The sequence below is a fragment of the Perissodus microlepis genome, chromosome 1 (genome assembly GCF_051167445.1).
Source record: "Perissodus microlepis isolate ML-2025 ecotype Zambia chromosome 1, ASM5116744v1, whole genome shotgun sequence".
NCBI lineage: Eukaryota > Metazoa > Chordata > Actinopteri > Cichliformes > Cichlidae > Perissodus > Perissodus microlepis.
Genome location: NC_140461.1, coordinates 37,356,018 through 37,375,739, shown reverse-complemented (window position 1 = coordinate 37,375,739; position 19,722 = coordinate 37,356,018). Strand labels below are relative to the sequence as shown.

At 39.6% G+C, this 19,722-nt stretch overlaps 1 protein-coding gene across 3 annotated transcripts in view; it reads right to left on the bottom strand.

Annotated features, from left to right (window-relative positions):
* shank2b (SH3 and multiple ankyrin repeat domains 2b) overlaps positions 1 to 19,722 on the bottom strand; it is a 299,877-nt gene that overhangs the window by 194,508 nt on the left and 85,647 nt on the right. For all 3 annotated transcript variants that reach the window (XM_084920616.1, XM_084920699.1, XM_084920777.1), the window contains exon 2: positions 9,373 to 9,600. In XM_084920616.1, the coding sequence (XP_084776742.1) occupies positions 9,373 to 9,576 (204 nt within the window). In that variant the 5' untranslated portion in view covers positions 9,577 to 9,600. The remainder of the gene's footprint in view (positions 1 to 9,372; positions 9,601 to 19,722) is intronic.

Genomic DNA, 19,722 nt, shown 5'->3' with positions numbered 1-19,722 from the left:
AACTTCAACATTATATATGAAACAGTGATAGTGTGTGCATGTGTTTAGGGTTTGCTCTTGTACTTTGGACGTCAGCACAGAGATATGCAGAATAAAAACTGACAAATCTGTGTTTTCCAGTGGTCACGCTGGAACTGCAGAGATATTCTCCTGGAGAAACAGCATCTGGCCACCTAAGACTGGAAATAAACCACTCATTCTTACCCATTGCTGTGACTGACTTTATCCCTAACACTGTAGAAATAAAAAAGCAACACTTTCACTTAGGTTTTTTAAATTTTTGTAATTATTAAGGACAAAGACATCACAAAAGTATGCCAAGAGGACAAAAAGGCTCACGTCCACTGAGATCTCTCAGCACCTGTAAGAACTAAATGCTGTATATGCTGACCACTGCAATGTTTAATTAAACATTGAATACTCTACACTGTTCCAGGTGAGATCCATGGCTCTGCACTTGGAGCTAATTCTTATCACAGCCACTTCACATCGGCTGCAAATTACTGCAGGAAACGTTGGAGATCATCACTCAGTAAAGCCCATAAATTTTGTGCATGAATGTTTTTGATCTCTCCATGGAAAGAAAGTTAAAGTCGTAAAGAAAAGACCCTAAAAAGCAGGGCAACCCTGAACGTGAACTTTTGCTTCACAAAATGGACGTTTGTACCACCAACCCTGGGCGTCAATAACTGATGGTAAAGATGCAAATCATATTATTTTAAAGATGTGACAAGACGAGCTCCAGAAGAAATGATGTGCTGGTGTTGAGGATGTGTTCAGTGACATTCTCAGGTTTGATCCTTGGTCCTTTGTGATGCTTAATTTCACCTGTCATCAAAACCAATCTAAGTAAATTCTCCCGTCAGTGAACCTTCATTACACTGGCTTACTCTCATGACTGGATGCCCTGCAGGAGGTTGTAGGGAGTCCTAGCTTTTTAAAAACTAGCTTAAACAGAAATAAGATCCCTTAGTATTTTGTGTCATCTTTGCTACTTTGGTTGTGACCATTGAAATTGGTGAAAACCTAATCTGTTATCATCTCCACTGGCACCCACCTGACTGTGAAATTAGCATGATCCACAGTGGCCAGAACTGAAAGTGTAAGACCCAGACCACAAATACAGAATATTTGAAAAGATAATTTCAAACAGTGAGCATTTGCTGCAGCAACTGCTTTACATGGCACCCGACTAGGTAAAATCATCTTATTGGGGACAGTTACTACTCTTGTCAACACACATTTGATGGTGCTGGTGTCTGACTTAATGACAGTTAGACTAAGCACATGTCCACAGCAGCTTTCTGGTGTTCACAAACCCTTCATCTCCTGTGGTCCAAGCATTCAAACCAACCATGTTTGGAAAGCTCGCTTTGCTTGTCACTGAGTCCAGCCTCTGAATTTTTAGCAGAAATTAACTTTGAAAAGATGTTGTCTCTGTCTGGATGTAAGAACTGTGTACAGCGGAGATGGATGAAATAAAGTGAGAAAAGAAAGCTTGTAAGAGAAGAACAGTGTGAAGATTGTAAGTAAACGTTCGTCATAAAAGACTGCCAGTGTGAATGTGAAAGAGCAGCTAGGTGCTTCTGGAGTCTGTGCAGTAGTTTGAGTTTGCTTTGAACTGCAGCTCTTTGCTTGATGCGTGCATGTCCTTGAGCATAGCTGGACTGGCCATCGGGCACTCCCTACACCTGCCTTTTCCTGTCCAAACATTATACATCGCTGCAGCTGACTTTTAGACTTTTTTGGATAAATTGCAGCGTGACAGAGATTATTACACTGTTAAATATTTTAGACAAAGTCTGGATCTCTTTTTCTCCTGCTTCTAGTCTTTTCACTCAGAAATGATATGAACGAGCACAGTTTTCAGGAGCCTGCCTCACGTGTCTGTGAGCAAGTGTGTGTTTGTGTTAGCTTGAATTATTCACATGATTTTGATTTCCAAGTGGACTGTGTGACTCAATCATGTGATCAAGTGGCACCACTGAGTACTCACTGATGAATGTGAAATCAGAAGCACTAGTGCATACTCGTGAGAGAGCTTAGTGCACATGTGAACATGCACATAGATATTTTATGCTGCAGTTCTTTTCACTTTGATAATTACGTCAACGGGTCATGAGTTTATTTCATCACTGTACATTTCAATGTACTGGATTGTACAAACTCCATCTGTTATATATCCTACAACAAGACTGAAAGAAATGTGCAGCATAAAAGGGCATTAAAAATGAGACAGAAAGGAACGAAACTCAGGAGAGGAACATCAAGTGGCTGAAGACAGAGCTTTGCCAAGCAGCAGCCCCGCCATCTTTGGTCCCTTTTGCTCCTTTGTCCTTTTGTTTCTTTGTCCATTTGCACATGTGCATCCAATAAAAGGCTATTATTCCTCAAGGACATGCACGCATCAAGCAAAGAGCTGCACAGACTCCAGAAGCACCTAGCTGCTCTTTCACATTCACACTGGCAGTCTTTTATGACGAACGTTTACTTACAGATTCTCACTGTGAATGAATGGAAGGCTGCATCTATGTACAGTTAAGGTCGCCTACATGTGGTACATGGTCAGTGAGGATGTAGGCTGCTTGTACTGTATGCACATGGTTCTCACAGAGCTTTAAAGAACAAGCAGCACCATACTGACCCACAGTGTAAATGTACCAACGCTGCAGTTTATGAAAAGCTAACAGCTAAAGTCACAGTTCCCACTGTTCACGTAAAACAAACAAAACACTGTGGAGTCACTGTTTACCAGAACGATTTTAAAAGTAGAATCTTGTTTCTACTTAGAATTGATTTTTAATGCACACACAGAAAACATTTATTGTTTGTTTGTTGTTGTTGTTGTTTTTGGGGTGGGGTGGGGTGGGGGGGGTTTGCCCTGTACAGTCTTTTATTTATTGTTTTCTATTTTATATCCTTTACTTTTGTGTGAGTCCTCGTGCTCCATCTGCCTGTCACTTTGCTGCTGGAACATGTGACTTAAATATTGTCATAACTAATTTAATCCAGGATTCTTCAATGAGTTGTTGTAGGTGCTGATGGCTGTGGGCGGGAAGGATCTCCTGTATTACAGCAGGTCTGAAGACACTCTGCTGCTGTAAACCGACTCATGAAGAGGATGCTCGGGGTTGTCCGTAATTTTCTTTTTTTGTGATTTTGATTTTGTGAAGAATCCCTCTTTGCACCATCATCTCCACTGGTTCCACAGTAGGACAGAAGCAGCGTTCTTCATCAGGTTTTTGAGCTGTTTTAAGTCCCTGGCTCTGATGCTGCTACCCCAGCAGGTGATTTAAGAAGACTCTCCACAACACACTTATTGAAGGACCCAAGCTTCCTCAGGAAGTACAGTCTGCTCTGACTCTTCTTGTAGATAGCTTCACTGATCAGTCTCCAGTCTAGTCTGTCGTCCAGGTGGACACTGAGGTATTTATACTCTTCGACCACCTACACTTCTAATCCCATGATGGAAATAGTGTTTGACTTAACACTTAACGTGGTTTTACGTGTCCTATCAACACAATTTAAAAACTGGTATAAAGTCCGCACTTTTTCCATCAGTTGTTCCGTCTGTCCTGCTCACATCTCCAATGGTTGTACACGTTGTCATTAACGTGGCTTCACTCCTCATCAGCCACGCCGCTTTGCTAGCTAAAACACCGGCGTTGGCACATAAGGACGCTGTCATAGCCTGACAACGACGTTGATTAGCTGCGTATATACGAATGTGAAGCGCATCATTGGCTGGACTATGGGATAAGGTGGCATCGTTCTAATCCCATACGGGAGCAGCCAGTCACTTACTGACTCACACTGCAAAACAGAATTGTTAAAGTATTTCAGGTTAGATTTATTATTTATTTTTGTGCGCAACGCAGATTTTCTGTGCGCAGAGACCAGCAGTGCGCAATTGCGCACGCGTGCAGCTTAGAGGGAACGTTGGTCAACAGGAGAATAACTTGGTGACTTTTTTCCTTAAACAATCACACAAACTTAGAATTGGGACTAACTGGATGGTCAGTCAGGTCCAGTAGTTAAGTTAAACTGAGTTGATCATTTGCTGTGAAGAGTTTGTGTGATAGTCTTTCACGCACATATGACTGTTTGGACAGTTATAGCGACAACATTAGATGACAAATTTTACACTTTGAGGTTTTGGTCCTTCTGGATTACAACTTCCAAGAACTTGGAATCGTATTGGATTATATCCACACAGAGATAGGCACGTCGTGGCCAAGGCATGCCCACTCTGTCCAACCTGTCTCGTCTCTCAGATCAGAATAAAATCAGCATAATCTCAGAGTAGGTTAATGAGATAAGTCCACCGATTTGATTGTGTGATTATTATGATTTGATGTGGCTTTTGCTTTGTTCCCGCTGAACTGCTTTTAGTAAAACGCCCTGTATTCAAGAAGTCTAAATTGTGGACATTCCCTTTTTAACTTTTTTGAACAGTGAAGCATAAAACCTGCATATTCTTATAACATCACTCGAAAGGCTCTTACAGGTTACGCTAACCTTAAAATTAACAGTTAACTTGGTTTTCAAGGCCACTAAATGTAACCCAGTTATTTACCAAGCGCACCAATTTAGAGAGCCGTTGATAACCGGTGTGAAGGTGCACCAGGGCCACCCTGGCAAACATGCCTTCAAAGGGACCAGGTTCATCTCCCATAGGGACTCAGTATCAGAGCTGGGCAAGTCTCCTACCTGACTCCATCTAAGCTCTCTTTGCCTATTCGGTAATACTTATCAGAGATGAGTGGGTTTTTTTTTTTTTAACGGAGAGCCTTTTCCAGACCTGGAAACATAGCTGGAGACAAACTTGGACAGAGAAACACCGGGGACGATACACAGAATGACACGCAGACGCTCAGACGAAGAACAGAGGTAACCACACACTAAAAATACACACAGGGTAACAATCTAACTACAGGGAGTGCAGAATTATTAGGCAAGTTGTATTTTTGAGGAATAATTTTTTTATTGAACAGCAACCATGTTCTCAATGAACCCAAAAAACTCATTAATATCAAAGCTGAATGTTTTTGGAAGTAGTTTTTAGTTTGTTTTCAGTTTTAGCTATTTTAGGGGGATATCTGTGTGTGCAGGTGACTATTACTGTGCATAATTATTGGGCAACTTAACAAAAAACAAATATATACCCATTTCAATTATTTATTTTTACCAGTGACACCAATATAACATCTCCACATTCACAAATATACATTTCTGACATTCAAAAACAAAACAAAAACAAATCAGCGACCAATATAGCCACCTTTCTTTGCAAGGACACTCAAAAGCCTGCCATCCATGGATTCTGTCAGTGTTTTGATCTGTTCACCATCAACATTGCGTGCAGCAGCAACCACAGCCTCCCAGACACTGTTCAGAGAGGTGTACTGTTTTCCCTCCTTGTAAATCTCACATTTGATGATGGACCACAGGTTCTCAACGGGGTTCAGATCAGGTGAACAAGGAGGCCATGTCATTAGTTTTTCTTCTTTTATACCCTTTCTTGCCAGCCACGCTGTGGAGTACTTGGACGCGTGTGATGGAGCATTGTCCTGCATGAAAATCATGTTTTTCTTGAAGGATGCAGACTTCTTCCTGTACCACTGCTTGAAGAAGGTGTCTTCCAGAAACTGGCAGTAGGACTGGGAGTTGAGCTTGACTCCATCCTCAACCCGAAAAGGCCCCACAAGCTCATCTTTGATGATACCAGCCCAAACCAGTACTCCACCTCCACCTTGCTGGCGTCTGAGTCGGACTGGAGCTCTCTGCCCTTTACCAATCTAGCCACGGGCCCATCCATCTGGCCCATCAAGACTCACTCTCATTTCATCAGTCCATAAAACCTTAGAAAAACCAGTCTTGAGATATTTCTTGGCCCAGTCTTGACGTTTCAGCTTGTGTGTCTTGTTCAGTGGTGGTCGTCTTTCAGCCTTTCTTACCTTGGCCATGTCTCTGAGTATTGCACACCTTGTGCTTTTGGGCACTCCAGTGATGTTGCAGCTCTGAAATATGGCCAAACTGGTGGCAAGTGGCATCTTGGCAGCTGCACGCTTGACTTTTCTCAGTTCATGGGCAGTTATTTTGCGCCTTGGTTTTTCCACACGCTTCTTGCGACCCTGTTGACTATTTTGAATGAAACGCTTGATTGTTCGATGATCACGCTTCAGAAGCTTTGCAATTTTGAGACTGCTGCATCCCTCTGCAAGATATCTCACTATTTTTGACTTTTCTGAGCCTGTCAAGTCCTTCTTTTGACCCATTTTGCCAAAGGAAAGGAAGTTGCCTAATAATTATGCACACCTGATATAGGGTGTTGATGTCATTAGACCACACCCCTTCTCATTACAGAGATGCACATCACCTAATATGCTTAATTGGTAGTAGGCTTTCGAGCCTATACAGCTTGGAGTAAGACAACATGCATGAAGAGGATGATGTGGACAAAATACTCATTTGCCTAATAATTCTGCACTCCCTGTATACAAGACAGCAGGGAAGCAAAACAGAATACATGACCTGGGACACCTTTTAAGTAAAACAGGAAATACAACTGGCTCAAGGACACGGACTTGAAACTACACAGAGGAGTACAGGGACCAAAACCTAAGAACTAGAGAAACCATCACAATTGCAGTGAAACGCCAGATAACAACAAAGATCAATAATAATACACCCCGGACCGTGACAGTTATTGGCTTGCGAGTTGTGAGAATTTTCTGTGTCATGAAAGTAACTCTCTTTTGACCTGGCTAAATCACCATGGTAACTTATGCTGAACACATAACCTGATTATATTCAAATTTTTACTTTAAAATCTTTAAAAGTGCCTGAGTTTAACAGATTATTTAATTTACAGCATGGTTTAAGTGAATCAGTCCTGCTTGATTTACCAGAACCATTTGAAATTTGGTCAGGAAAGCCTTAAAGAGTTGGTACTACTGTTTTGAGTAAACTCAGTTTTTTTCAAATGGCCTCAGTGTTTTGCCATGAAGCACAAAAAATACTGTAACTTAAACACGCATTTCTAATCTGTCCCAAACTTTACATTTGATCAAAGTCCCAACAAATAGGCACCGACAGCCAGAGCAGCACCGAGTGGGAACAGGAAATGTTTTTGCTTTGAGTATTATTCCTCACAGGCTGACCACATCCACTTAGAAAGAGGTCTGTATAAACTTCCAGCCTTGATGATGCCTTTGTGTAAAAATGATGGCTTTTCATTTAATGGCGGCTCTAGTGGCATGGCACGAAACAGGAAGTTGTAATTGAGGGGTAGGATTTTAGAAAATCATAACATTATTATCATTATTATATATTATACACCCACTAATATATATATTAGTGGGTGTGTGAAACTGGCTCCATACCACTCCCTACAAAATTTCCATGAGGCAGGCCATGTGGTAGGTTTGTCTGTGTTTGAGGCTGAAACAGCCAAAAACATTATGAGACATTTTAAATTTAAGATCGACAGACAGACATTTTATTGTCATTCAGTGAACAAGGAATGAAATATTTTTGGAGTTGGCTCACCAAAGGATGAAAATGTATCAAAAATATGTTAAATATGTAATAAGTTATGTTGCATCCCGCTTCCATCCCGCACAGAGATGCAGCTGGTCACACACTCAGTGTACAACACTGTGACATAAACTTAACATGTGTTCTTGTACAATGTCTAGCAGGCACAGGAAGTGTGAAACAGACAAATTAGAATTTTCTGAAAGACTGCAACAAACATCTCGAATGAGTCGAGCCCGGCACACGTACACGGCAGCAGGCGCGATGCGACGGTCCTATCACTGCTGCTCGCAGCTTTAATGTGGAATATGAAATAAGGGCCTAAAAATAAGATTAATTAGGCATCATTTACTTTCAGCTATTCATCTACCTGCTATTCATTTACATATTAATAGGAAATGGAAGGACAATCTAACATTCATTTACTTTCTCCTTTGGGCTCCCACATCTGGGCTCATCATCTTCTATTATAAACTGCACAGCAATATTAAATTGTATAATCAGTATTTGAGTTCTAAGGGCAAACTGTGTCATTAAATGTTGTAGTGTGACTCTCACCAAACATTTGATGGCAATAAACCATCACGCACCTAATCCAGTAAACGCTTTTCTTCACTAATTTTCCAAATAGCCCCGCCCACCTCATGACCCACCTTAACTTTTGATACACACTCTTACACATATGCAGCTATATATAACAACCTGCTACACATCTCCCATTCAACAGTCACAGACCAACTAATATCATATTATGATTCTTGATGGCCAGAGCTCGTTTAAGTCCCCGGCTTTAAAACTGTAAATGAGTGAAAGATTACTGGTAAGCCTACTTTAAACAGCAGGAAGCCTCCAAGGCTGAGATTACACTCCTTTGCTTCCTCTGAAAACATCCATTTGCTTAAAGGTTAATCTCACACAAATGGAAGAGATAAGGATGTGTTATATTATCATGCTAGAGGAGTCTTATAATGAGTATAAAATAAGATAAAACAACAAACCGATGGAATGTGCTAACAGGTGTCTGTGTTTTTCAAGTTTTGGCAAAAGTCTTTGCACATTTCCTGCTAATTTCTTTTATCTCTCCAGGTATATACAACAGATGATATATACCAGGGGAGCTAATAGGGATACTACTTTATACATGAAAGGACCCTTAAAGAATATTCACCCTTTCAGAAATGCCAGTGATTTTGTTGTTGGAGTTGGAGTGAGCAGAGTGCAGTGAAGCACATTTGGATCACTGTAAAACCTATAACATCTGGAAATGCACCTGTTTCTTTCTGACTGCATTATCAATTTTTATAAAGATTCCTATCTGTTTAATGCATGGTGACACTGTTTGTAACCCACAACTGAAATGCCACCGACTGTACCTTTCCTGCAGGCCTCACACATTAATGGCATCATTGCGTTTGAGTTTACTGCAAGCCAGCTTTCAATAAAAGCTTTTAGATCACAAAAGAGGTTAGAAGGTGTTAGAATACACAGCATTCATTTCCAGTACATATCAAGTCGCAAGTTTATGTTGATCAATCACGTTAATATTTCACACAGTCACAAACATGATCAATTCGAAACATTTATCGGGTTACTGGCATCCCATCTAGGGTTAGGGTCGAGGTCGTTTCCCTTACTGATGAAGTCTCATACATTAATGTTAACATTAATATTGTTCTGTTAAACGCTTTGACCTCTGGCGTCCCAAAAAGATGAAAATTTTAACAAAAAAAGAGGTGGATGTTTGCCTAACCCTACCCTTGGGTGAGCTGGTCTATGCTACGAGGTTAACATCAGCACTCAACGTCTCTGTTCTCATCCTTCACAGATACTCACTGTCTGCTGCAAGTCAGGGATCAAGACACGGATAACCAGTGAGTTCGTGTGAATGTCGTCCATGCGGTTCTGCGATGGCTCTGCAGTGGCCCTTATGGTCTCATAGATGGTTTCTTCACGGGAGCTCTCGGAGGCACAGTCATCAGAGTAGTCGGAAAAGCTCTGGGCCATCTCATCCTCACTGGAGGTGGAGCTTTGGGGCATAGTCAGCAGGCCCGGGGAATTCAGCTGGGACAGAGAAGCAAACAGGAAATAATATCAGGCTCTTGCAAAGAGCTGATTAAAGAAACTAGATATTCAAATTGAATAATCTCCTCCTGTTCCCATCAGACACCTTCTGTCATTTCAGACAGCCGTCAAAGACCACGCATGCTACTTTGTCTCATCCATCCTGTGCTAACAGCTTGTACAGTGGACTTCAGTAAACTCCCAGAGGTACTAATATCACCTAATATATGCAAAAACATGGTCTGGCTCATTAGTGCTTTCTGTATATCACTAAATGAACTTCACGAGGGTGAAAACTGCACCTGAGAGTTAATCTATTCCTTATGGCCAAATGATCCACTGGCAACATGATTTATGGTCCTATCAGTCAGTGCCTCCAGCTGTGTGCTTGTAAGTGACCTGGGCAGAATGAAGATACTGAAATAACCCAAATGTCTGATTAAATATATTTTCAACTTAGAATTTTCTCAGAAGTCAGTGTGTGGGGATTTGGAGGTTAAATGTTTTATATTAATTAAATACTAGCAATTAATATCCCCATATGTCATTGACCTTACACTGACAAAAACGATTTCTCTCTTCTTATAACAAGTAGCATAACATGCTAGTTTTGTAATTAGGTTAATCAGCTATTTTTTTTAAAGTAACTGATTAAAACAGTACCCAACACTCACACTGAACTATTCTCACTTGTTGACATTAGATAACAGTTAGAGGTCTAACATAAGTACTAAACACAGACAGAGATTAAATGGTTTTTAGGTAAAACCTTCCCAATGTATAACTTCTTCTTCACTTCATTCATTAAATATTATTTTTCATTTTTAAAAAACTAATCTATGACCTTTTCTTTAACTAAAGAAAACACTTCAACTTGGAAATACAAGAAAAAACCCTGTAAGCCAAAATCTGAAGGTTATAGCTCAACATAGGAAATGATCATGCTAAGATGTACGTATTTCACTCTACTTCTTTTCAGAGTGCCAGCAAGATACAATATTTAACAAGATGACTTTTCAAACATCTGTCTGTTTAACTGCGACTGCTGCAAAAACAAAAACCAAACAAACAAAAAAGAAAAAAACCAAACCTGGACTCTGTCACGGGTTCATAACTCTAGGAACAACAAGTAGGCCTGCAGTGCGACAGCGAAGTGCTCTAATAGGGTGATATGGTACTACAAGGTCATTAAGATAAGATGGGGCCTGATTATTTAAGACCTTGTATGTGAGGAGCAGGATTTTGAATTCTGGATTTAACAGGAAGCCAATGAAGGGAAGCCAAAACAGGAGAAATCTGCTCTCTCTTTCTAGTCCCTGTCAGGACTCTTGCTGCAGCATTTTGGATTAACTGAAGGCTTTTCAGGGAGTTTTTAGGACATCCTGATAATAATGAATTACAGTCGTCCAGCCAGGAAGTAATAAATGCATGAACTAGTTTTTCAGCGTCAATAAGAGACAGGATATTTCTAATTTTAGAGATACTGAGCAAATGGAAGAAAGCAGTCTTACATATTTGTTTAATATGTGCGTTGAAGGACATGTCCTGGTCAAAAATGACTCCAAGGTTCCTCACAGCGTCATGCTGCACTGAGGTCTAGCAGGACAAGCACAGAGATGAGTCCACTGTCAGAGGCCATAAGAAGATCATCTGTAACCTTCACTAAAGCTGTTTCTGTGCTGTGATGAGCTCTGAAACCTGACTGAAACTCTTCAAATAAGCCATTCCTCTGCAGATGATCTGTTAGCTGTTTGACAACTACTCTTTCAAGGATGTTTGATATGAAAGGAAGGTTGGAGATTGGCCTATAATTAGCTAAGACTGCTGGGTCTAGAGATGCTTTTTGAGTAAAGGTTTAACTACAGCCAGCTTGAAGGCCTGTGGTACATAACTGATTATTAGAGATAGGTTGATCATATTTAAGATCGAAGAATTAATTAATGGCAGGACTTCTTTGAGCAGTTTTGTAGGAATGGGGTCTAAAAGACACGTTGATGGTTTGGAGGAAGTAATTATTGAAGTTAACTCAGAAAGATCAATTGGAGAAAAAGAGTCTAACTTAACATCAATGGTACTAAGAGTAGCTGTAGATAATATTACATCTGTGGGATGATTATTGGTAATTTTTTCTCTAATGATAAAAATTTTATTTGTGAAGAAGTTCATGAAGTCATTACTAGTTAACGTTAAAGGGATGGTTGGCTCAACAGAGCTCTGACTGTTTGTCAGCCTGGCTACAGAGCTGAAGAGAAACCTGGGGTTGTTCTTATTTTCTTCAATCAGTGATGAATAGTAAGATGTTCTGGCTTTGCGGAGGGCTTTCTTATAAAGCAGCAAACTATTTCTCCAGGCTAAATGATGATCCTCTAAATTTGTGACACGCCATTTCCTCTCCAGCTTACGAGTCATCTGCTTTAGGCTACGTGTTTGAGAATTATACCACGGAGTCAGGTACTTCTGATTAGAGACCTTAGTTTTCACTGGAGCTACAGTATCCAGAGTCGTACGTAGTGAGGAGGTGAAATTATTAACAAGATGATCGACCTCTGTTGGAGTAGCGTTCAGATAGCTGCTCTGCTATATGTTGGTACAGGGCATTGAAGATGATAACAGTGGGTGGATTATATTCTTAAACTTAATTACAGCGCTTTCAGAAAGACATCTACTTTGATAAAGTCTACTCTCCACTGCTGTGTAATCAATTACTACAACTACTCTTTCAAGGATGTTTGATATGAAGGTTGGAGATTGGCCTATAATTAGCTAAGACTGCTGGGTCTAGAGATGCTTTTTAAGTAACAAGATGTGTATTTAGAATCCTTGTCTTTTTTGAATCCCCAATCGGGTCCAAGTTTCAGCTGTCTAGCTTTTAATTTGAGGTGAAGTTGAAGAATCTGAAAGTAGTCCTTTTTTATTATTTAATCCACTTTGTTCAATGTCCTTGTGCCACTGGTAGTAAAAGAGCCCCACAGGATGATTCTTCTACCACCATTCCTGACAGCTGGTACAGTCTATATGAAAACTATTTGTAATTTGCAGTTATTTAGAAATATAGAATCTTAAGCAGCACGTTAATGAATGTATATTTATATTTGTATATATTTAAAGAAATACCGGTATATAATTTTGACCCTGTGCAGATTATAGAAAATCCAAAATAAATTGTACGCCCACTCCCTTTTTTTTAAGTCATCAAGGATATATGTTGTACAATCATGGAAAAAGAACAGTGCAAAGAAACCATGAAAAGCCCAAAATGACTATGACATTCACGGCTATGATGAGTGTACATATCCGACCATATATGCCCATTAGCTGAGATGTCCCGGATTTGATGACACTGCAGGTAACAATAGATAAAGCTGCCATTTTCAGTGACATGTGTAATGGATAGATTTGCCTTTTTCCAGATTTCTTGAGTTCGTATTCCCACTCGTGATAACAGATAACTCTACATTGTATTCCTTGAGGATTTGAGAAACATTTTTAACAAAGAAGGATGAAAATGGGTGAGAAAAGATGAAGAATCAAGGTGTGACAGTTAAAAAATGCCAGTTTTATATCAGTTCGAAAAGCAACTCCTGATTTTGTTTTTGCACATTTTCATTTCAGCCTCCTGCTGCGGACTTTATTCTGTAATGTGTATAATTTCCTCCCATGCTTTTCCAGTCAGCATGTGGCCAATTACAAATGCACTCGAAGTGTCACGTAACATGTGTCATGTTTGAGCATTCAAGTGATACGAAGTACTGCTTCATAGATAATTGGCAAACCTTCTGGAGGAAACCTGGTCTTGTTAGGAGAGACGGCATCCATCCCACTTTGGATGGAGCAGCTCTCATTTCTAGAAATATGGACAAATTTATTAAACCCCCCAAAATATGACTATCCAGAATTGGGACCAGGAAGCAGAGTTGCAGTCTTACACACCTCTCTGCAGCGTCTCTCCTCCTGCTACCCCCCAAAAACCCATCTCTATAGAGACTGTGTCAGCTCCCAAAAAGACAAAAAACAAACTAAAAACCAGCAACAAACAACTTAAACATAAACAATCACAAAGAAAGAACAACACAGTATCCACATCTGAACCAAAGAGTAAAACAGTGAAATGTGGATTATTAAATATCAGGTCTCTCTCCTCCAAGTCTCTGTTAGTACATGACTTAATAATTGATCAACAAACCGATTTACTCTGCCTTACAGAAACCTGGTTGCAGCAGGATGATTATGTTAGTTTAAATGAATCAACACCCCCGAGTCATTCTAACTACCAGAAACCTCGAAGCACAGGCCGAGGGGGCGGTGTGGCAGCAATTTTTCACACCAGCCTATTAATTAATGAAAGACCAAGACAGACTTTTAATTCATTTGAAAGCCTGATGCTTAACATTGTCCACCCCAGCTGTGAAACTCAGAAACCAGTCTTACTTGTTATCATCTATCGTCCACCTGGGCCTTACACAGAGTTTCTCTCTGATTTCTCAGACTTTTATCTGATTTAGTTCTCAGCTCAGATAAAATAATTATTGTGGGTGATTTTAACATCCATGTAGATGCTAAAAATGACAGCCTCAACATGGCATTTAATCTGTTATTAGACTCAATTGGCTTCTCTCAAAATGTAAAAGAACCCACCCACCACTTTAATCACACTCTAGATCTTGTTTTAACATATGGCATAGAAACTGAACATTTAACAGTGTTTCCTGAAAACCCTCTCCTGTCTGATCATTTCCTGATAACATTTACATTTACAATAATTGATTACACAGCAGTGGAGAGTAGACTTTATCACAGTAGATGTCTTTCTGAAAGCGCTGTAACTAAGTTTAAGAATATATATATGCATATATATATATATATATATATATATATATATATATATATATATATATATATATGCTCTGTACCAACATAGAGCAGAGCAGCTATCTGAACACTACTCCAACAGAGGTCGATTATCTTGTTAATAATTTTACCTCCTCACTACGTACGACTCTGGATACTGTAGCTCCTGTGAAAACTAAGGTCTCTAATCAGAAGTACCTGACTCCGTGGTATAATTCTCAAACACGTAGCCTAAAGCAGATGACTCGTAAGCTGGAGAGGAAATGGCGTGTCACAAATTTAGAGGATCATCATTTAGCCTGGAGAAATAGTTTGCTGCTTTATAAGAAAGCCCTCCGCAAAGCCAGAACATCTTACTATTCATCACTGATTGAAGAAAATAAGAACAACCCCAGGTTTCTCTTCAGCTCTGTAGCCAGGCTGACAAACAGTCAGAGCTCTGTTGAGCCAACCATCCCTTTAACGTTAACTAGTAACGACTTCACAAATAAAATTTTTATCATTAGAGAAAAAATTACCAATAATCATCCCACAGATGTAATATTATCTACAGCTACTCTTAGTACCATTGATGTTAAGTTAGACTCTTTTTCTCCAATTGATCTTTCTGAGTTAACTTCAATAATTACTTCCTCCAAACCATCAACGTGTCTTTTAGACCCCATTCCTACAAAACTGCTCAAAGAAGTCCTGCCATTGATTAATTCTTCAATCTTAAATATGATCAACCTATCTCTAATAATCAGCTATGTACCACAGGCCTTCAAGCTGGCTGTAGTTAAACCTTTACTCAAAAAGCATCTCTAGACCCAGCAGTCTTAGCTAATTATAGGCCAATCTCCAACCTTCCTTTATATCAAACATCCTTGAAAGAGTAGTTGTCAAACAGCTAACAGATCATCTGCAGAGGAATGGCTTATTTGAAGAGTTTCAGTCAGGTTTCAGAGCTCATCACAGCACAGAAACAGCTTTAGTGAAGGTTACAAATGATCTTCTTATGGCCTCTGACAGTGGACTCATCTCTGTGCTTGTCCTGCTAGACCTTAGTGCAGCGTTCAATACTGTCGACCATAATATCCTATTAGAGCGATTGGAACATGCTGTAGGTATTACAGGTACTGTGCTGCAGTGGTTTGTATCATATCTATCTACTAGACTCCAATTTGTGCATGTAAATGGAGAGTCCTCTTCACGCACTGAGGTTAATTATGGAGTTCCACAGGGTTCAGTGCTAGGACCAATTCTGTTTACATTATACATGCCTCCCTTAGGCAGCATCATTAGAAGACATAGCATACATTTACACTGCTATGCTGATGACACCCAGCTCTATCTGTCCATGAAGCCAGATAACACACACCAATGAGTTAAACTGCAGGAATGTCTTAAAGACATAAAGACCTGGATGGCCGCTAACTTTCTGCTTCTTAATTCAGATCAAACTGAGGTTATTGTACTCGGCCCTGAGAATCTTAGAAATATTGTCTCTAACCAGATTCTTACTCTGGATGGCATTACCTTGGCCTCCAGTAATGCTGTGAGGAACCTTGGAGTCATTTTTGACCAGGACATGTCCTTCAACGCACATATTAAACAAATATGTAAGACTGCTTTCTTCCATTTGCGCAACATCTCTAAAGTTAGAAATATCCTGTCTCAGAGTGACACTGAAAAACTAGTTCATGCATTTATTACTTCCAGGCTGGACGACTGCAATTCATTATTATCAGGAAGTCCTAAAAACTCCCTAAAAAGCCTTCAGCTGATCCAAAATGCTGCAGCAAGAATCCTGACAGTAAAAGGGAGTTTTTCCTTCCCACTGTCACCAAAGTGCTTGCTCACAGGGGGTCATATGATTGTTGGGTTTTTCTCTGTATCTATTATTGTGCGATCTACTGTACAATATAAAGCGCCTTGAGGCAACTTTTGTTGTTATTTGGCGCTGTATAAATAAAATTGAATTGAATTGAATACTGTGTGAATAAAATTGTACTACAATAAAGACACAAAAGACAAGTCACAACAGATGTTTAGAGCATTTTTGATCATTAGATTGTATGTGACACCGCTTTAATTTCATGGGAACCAATCCGTGCTGCACTTGTTGCCGACAGTTTATATACAGTGTTGTGTTTGCCCCCTTTATGATTTCTTAAACTTTTCCATACTTTTAAATCAAACTTAAATATTTCAGTTCATCAAACAATTTTATTATTAAAGAACGATAACCTGAATAACCACAAACTGCATTTTTTAAAAGAAAAATGTCAAACCTACCTGCCCTTATGTGAAAAAGTAATTTCCCCCTCATCATATTTTTATTTCATTTCACTTTTTGGAAACCTGAGTTCCACTAGCCACATCCAGGCCTGATTGCTGGCAGACCTGCTGAATAAAGAAATCACCTGAAAACGTGCCAGAGAGAAGTTGGCTCAAAAATGTCAGAAAGCAACACAAACACAATCTGAAGAACCTCCTGAGAAGCAAACGTTTGACTTTTACCAATTTGGAAAGGGTTGCAAAACCATTTTAAGTACTCACTGTACCGAGACGTCAAGTTTTCAGCTATCTGCTCTTTGGAAATCACCTTTTTGTTGAAAAAAATACTAATTTTTACCTTTCAGACTGAGCTATCTTTGGTGTTGACAGGTTGCTGCGGCGCAAAAGAATAGAATTTGAAATCGGTCCTTTGTTAGCTTCTGTTATATGTCGACAAAGCACTGATTCATTTCTAGAGTTGCCATTTTAAGCTTGAATGATTCATAGGTCAGTTTGAAGTGGTTCAATTTTTTTTTTAAAAATTGCTCTAAAAATGAGAAGGAAACCAAGGAGTGGACTGAGAAAACAGAGAGGAGCTTCCAATCAAAAAACTTTAAACGACCTTCAGAAAACCTGGAGATGTTTTTCTCAAGACCACTTTCAAAAATGGCAAGACCAACAACCTGCAAATGGAGGAAATGTCGAACTCTTGTTACAATTCATTCATTTTGTGGGCAAAATAGGTGCAATGATCACACCAAAAGCAAAAAGTGCAAACCTGAAAGAGGTGAAGGAGATCTTAAGGGAAACAGCAACACCCTTCAAATCCTTAAAGATTGCTAAAACCTCTGTTTACTTCTTCACAGTACGAACGACACCGAATCGATTAAAACAAGATTTGGAGTCCAGATTTTACAGAAAAATGTCAATTTAGCAGTCTGTTACCTGTAACCTAGGCTAGGCTGGCTGATCCAACAAGACTATCACCTCATAAGTAAATCAAAAAACAAAGAAAAGTCCTAACTGTGGTGGTTACTCAGTGTTCAATTATGATAGGAAAAACAACACTGGCTGAAACTGAGAAATAAAAGAAAGAATTGCTACGGAGCTTCTGATTTTAACCAAACCTGTGCAAATTATTAATCATAACAGGCCACAAGCACACACATAACCACACAAACAAAATACATTAATGAGACACAGTCCTCTCATGCAGGGTTTAACTTCCAGTCTCCAACATGAATCCTAATTCTGTGTTTTTAAAAAAGGCAACTGAGGACACAAATAATCTCTTGATAATTATCAACTGATTTCCATGATAATTAATTTATAGCCAATTATTTTTCAACAACACCACCAACAGATCAGACATGCTGGAAAACATGTTGCCTCAAACATCTCCATGGCGATCATTATGTCATGGCTGAAGCTAAACTGCATGTTAAAAAACTAAACCTGACACTAAACACAAGCTATATTTAGATTTATGTGACTAGCCAGTCATTATTCCACCGAACGTAGTGTCTGATGCAGTCCCAAAGTTTGGCCAAACTTTGGGAATGATTGACAGTTTTCAGGAGATTACATCATTCCAGCGACTTCTACAGATAAACCTCATTAACTTGATTCTGCCTCACGCACACAGCCACATCTATCAGGTTTCTATTGTACAGCCCAATCACATGGAAGAACTTCTGTGGGGACTAAAATTCACTTGCTGGCTTTAAATGCCGTCTCTTCCTCTGGCTGCTCTTTTGAAAGTGAATGTGTGACCTGAGGTGGAGAGAAGGAGAGGGAGCATTTCTTTTTTCTTTTATTTATTTACACAAGCGCGCGCGCGCACACACACACACACACACAGAAGGGGTTATTTTGAGGACTGTGCATAATAGTTTCGGCAGTTCAGTTGTCTGTATGATATTTTAGATGACACAAGAATGTATTGTGAAGAAAGTTAAATGAGCCAAAGATACTGTAACTAAGGATACAGTATAGTGACCAACAGGGAGTGTTCCTGGGACATATCAAGGCAATGTCCTTTACTAAGAATGTTCTGTTAATGTGCAGTGTAACGTCACCAAATGTTCTGCAAACCCAATGCAGAACATCCTGAATGTCTCCTGAAACAACATACAATTTAAGAAACTCTACATTACATTTTCTTTTCTCAAAATATTACATTTCTTGCTGGGTATAACAATTGTCACAAAGCCTTTTCTCGTCATCTCCGAACAATGCTTTCTATCACAAAGACTTTCTTGGAGTTTTTAAGTACCTGAGAGAACATGCAGAGTTCGGTAATGAACACATTAATTTGCTTTGATTTGCATGACTTGAATATTCATCTGAAAGAGCAAGAAAAACAGGGCGAGAGGAAGCCCAAAGAGCAATGTTCTCTGCGGCTGAAATGTCTGTGACACAAATAGATTAGGGGTATGCTGATCACCTGTGAAACTAAAACATGGAGTTAGTGCTCGGAGCCATTAGAGCAGAAGAAATGCATTAAATACACTTTCTGCAAACAGTTTTAATTGCTCTTTGAATTAAATTTAGCAGAGGCTTTCTTTCACTGTCAATCAAGGGCACGCATTCCTTTATTTTAGTGTCTGCAGTATTTGAAGGGCAGGGGGAGCTTAGGATGTCTTCATTGTTATCTTTGCGGTTGACCAGTAGGCCATGAAAAGGGAAGGTGTCAGTCATGATGGCGGATGGTTGCACTCATCAGCTGGGTGACTTTCCTTTGCTGTGAGAGAAAGACTGGCATCCTACCAGCTCAGACAAATATTAAACACACACTGAAAACCAACCATCTGAGTTTCACCTACTGTACGTACTTTAAATTAGTGTAAAAACAATAACATCAGCTGCTGCTGTGATGATGCCAGTGCTACTTACACTAACCACACACTGTAAATAAGCCAGAAGAGAACGTTTTCCTGTGCAACTGACACAGAGGCCAAACATGAAACAAGAATACAGTATTTCTCACTGACAAACTGAGCTTTAGGAAACTCA